General features: G+C 56.2%; 1 protein-coding gene across 1 annotated transcript; it reads right to left on the bottom strand.

Annotated features, from left to right (window-relative positions):
* Positions 1-269: 269 nt before the first annotated feature.
* Positions 270-2170, bottom strand: LOC123159309 (acyl transferase 10). Its single transcript, XM_044577135.1, has 2 exons — positions 1647-2170; positions 270-1396 (listed from the first exon to the last, which is right to left on the bottom strand). The coding sequence occupies exons 1-2, from the start codon at positions 2109-2111 to the stop codon at positions 557-559; spliced, it is 1305 nt and encodes a 434-aa protein (XP_044433070.1). The 5' UTR covers positions 2112-2170; the 3' UTR covers positions 270-556.
* Positions 2171-3120: the final 950 nt, after the last annotated feature.

Genomic DNA, 3120 nt, shown 5'->3' with positions numbered 1-3120 from the left:
CAGCGGATTTTGTTGGGTCTTGGTCTTCCTTCGCCAACCCCTGCCCGTTGACCTGCCGTCCAACACCGACCGAACCATCGGCTCCCGCTACCCACAGCCGGCGGCGCTATGCGCGCGCTTCGCCGCCTCAAAACCAAATTGCTGCCGGTCTCTCTAAACCCTGCCAGATTCTGTGGATACCCCACCCCTCCAGCACCCGTTAACCGTCGACGATGAGGAGGCTCCACATATTCGACGGAGGCCTGAAAAATTTCCATGCACACAAAGAGTAGCAAACTCGCCCTTTTATTCATGCCAACATTGTTACACTGCAGAGATACTATACGATGTAAATGCAACACTGTTTGCACATACAATAATGTCCCCAAAGGACGATAAGTGTACAAACAACACAATCAGCAAACTATATGGAACAGTGACCGACGCCTTGAGATCATTTGGCAGCTCCATTCAAACAGAGTAGCGCTCACATCTCTGGAACATATAATAATTAAGTACCCTCGATTTCCTTCAGTTTATTTTGCACGCTTGCATGGGTGCATGTACGTACGTACGTTCATCCGAGGTCCTCCCTCATCAGACCAGCGAAGTCGTCGGCGTGTTCCTTGGTGACGCAGCTCGCGAGCAGCCGCGTGCCGGCGAGCGGCGCCGGCGCCTTCATGACGATGACTGATGCGATGAGGTCGCAGTTCACCAGCGGGCCGGCCGTCATGGGCGTGCCGTACCCGTAGTCCACGTCCGAGAACCCGAGCTTACTCCAGTCCGACACGTACACCGACTCGTAGTCGAACGTCATCTGGAACGGGTCGCGGCCGCCGGTGCGGCACTCGGCCCAGCTCAGACATTCCTCCGCCATGCGCCGCTTGGCTTCGCGGACCACCCCGACAATCTCGACCACCGACGAGCCGGCGACCATCTCCGCCGGCGCTGACACCTTCACCGGGAAGATGGCGTTGCCCCAGTATCCTGGCTCCAGCTTTAGCACGTGGCGGGCGCTGGCGAAGAAGCAGAGCTTGACGTCCGCGCCCGGGACGACGACCGGGCCGATGGCCCGCGTCCGGCACTGCCAGAGCTTGGCGATGACGATGTCGAAGCCGGAGCAGTGCTTGCCGCCGGTGAACTCGGAGTACTGCGACTTGATCTTGTCGAGGTAGGCGACCGGGAAGTCGAACGCGATGTACTCGAGGGCCAGCACCGGCAGCTCCGGGAGCGGGCCAGGCTTGATGTGCGGGTCAGGGAAGCGGTCGCGCCCCCAGACCGGCTTGACGCGGGGCTCCGGGAGACCTCGGGCAAGGTCGCCGACGGCGTTCAGGAACTGGGCAGCGCCCGTGCCGTCGGCTACCGCGTGGTTGGTGCGCAGGCCGATCACGAAGCCGCCGCAGGTAAACGTCGTGACCTGAGAGATCACAGGTTGACAACATTAAAAATGTGCACGAGTTCGTCATGTGTACACACGCAACATACAGTATGATAAATGCAAGGATGCAACTAATCATCACAAGTAGACAACATTAAAAATGTGCACGAGTTTGGTTTTGCTAAACAAAAGAGAGTTGGCGTAGTGTATTTACTTAGTCGGGAGCAACCGCTTCCTCCGAGAACGTGAAGACAAAGCTGAAACAATGCACGAAAAATAAAATAAGAACCTGTATCATGGCAAGGCTGTTTTGCGGCTCGACGGCCCAGAGCTCCGGCGTCGGGTACGGCACGAGCTGGTCCTTGCCGAGCAGCAGCGGCCGCTCCAGGAAGTTGACGTCGGCGAGCGTGCAGTTCGCGGTGGCCTCGACGAAGTAGACGCCCTCGGCGGAGCACAGCACGGCGGGGCGGCACGTGTCCTCGCCTTCCACGATTCGGCCCGCGAAAGGGTAGTAGTGCACCAGCGCGTCCGCGAGCGCGCCGCGCACGACGGCCGCCGGGGGCTTCCTCTTCTTCTCTTCTGCGCCGGCGTCCCCCGTCCCGGTCATGGCGTCGCGGTACACGTGCACGGACTCGACCAGGCCGCGGTGCGTCGGGTACCGGTCAACCCACGCGAGTGGCAGCGTCTCCGACGGCGTCGCGGCGGATGGCCGGACGGGACCCTCGGACACCTTGGTCACGGCGAAGACACCCATGGTGTTGTGTTGTGCCAGTTACGTGGTTGCCTAATTCGCTGTCAGCGGCTAAGGTTGCCTGGACTGGAGTGACAGGGCGGGACGCCAAGGGCATTTATAGGAGCAGGAGCAGGAGAACTGCCAACTACGCTGTTTTGCCACCTCGATCTCCCCAACCTTTTTCAAGAAAAAGGTTGGAAGTTGCATGTTCCGGTGATGACTAATTTACGTTTTATTCTCCCACGAATGCGAATGCACAACGGTAATTCAAGTGGCGATTTGTTGGGTTCGACGGGTCGTGTCTCATTATTTTGAGAGAAATGTTACGGACGATTTCTTGCGGAATGGGCTTACGAGATTAGGTGGAGTAGGGAATTTTTTTTTACATAAGTACAAACATAAGCGCTCATATACACGCGCATACACTCATCCCTATGAACGCATACATGCACACCCTACCCCTATGAGCACCTCCGAAAGACTGAGCCGACATATCATCTTTAGATTTATGAAGTCACCGTAGGCGCCTCGTCGTCGACGGGAACGTCTCCTCCCACTGAAAGCGCATCGCCGGATATCCTGAAATAAAATCCAGGAATAAGCGAGCACCAGGATTTGAACCCTGATGGATTGGGAATACCACTGTCCACCTAACCAACTCAACCACAGGTTGATTCGCGTGGAGTAGGGAAATTAGAAGGTAGAACTAATGGAGAAGATGACAAGTCGGTCTCCAGATTAGGGAATGTAGAATGGGCTAACTTTTTTTAAATAATACATTTTTTTATTATTTTGCACAAATATTATGCCCGTTTAAAAATTTACAAAAATAATACAGCGTCGGCCCGCAGCAGGCCGACTGGATCTAGTCGGCCCACAGCAGGCCGACTGGAGGCCTATCAGCTTGCTGCTGGCCGATAGACCTGTCGGCCACAAGTTCAGGTCCAGTCGGCCTGCTGTGGGCCGATAGGCCTGCTGTTAGCCGATAGGCTTGCTCTAGGCCAACTGATGCATGCACCATTTTTGCACC

This window comes from Triticum aestivum, chromosome 7B, assembly GCF_018294505.1.
Source record: "Triticum aestivum cultivar Chinese Spring chromosome 7B, IWGSC CS RefSeq v2.1, whole genome shotgun sequence".
NCBI lineage: Eukaryota > Viridiplantae > Streptophyta > Magnoliopsida > Poales > Poaceae > Triticum > Triticum aestivum.
This window is presented reverse-complemented; position numbering and strand designations above follow the sequence as displayed.

Excerpts from the sequence above, each read along its gene's own strand:
- LOC123159309 (XM_044577135.1), bottom strand. The coding sequence starts at position 2,111 with ATGGGTGTCTTCGCCGTGACCAAGGTGTCCGAGGGTCCCGTCCGGCCA. Across the intron at positions 1,397-1,646 it reads ACAGCCTTGCCATGATACAG|GTCACGACGTTTACCTGCGG; the intron begins GTTCTTATTTTA and ends GTGATCTCTCAG.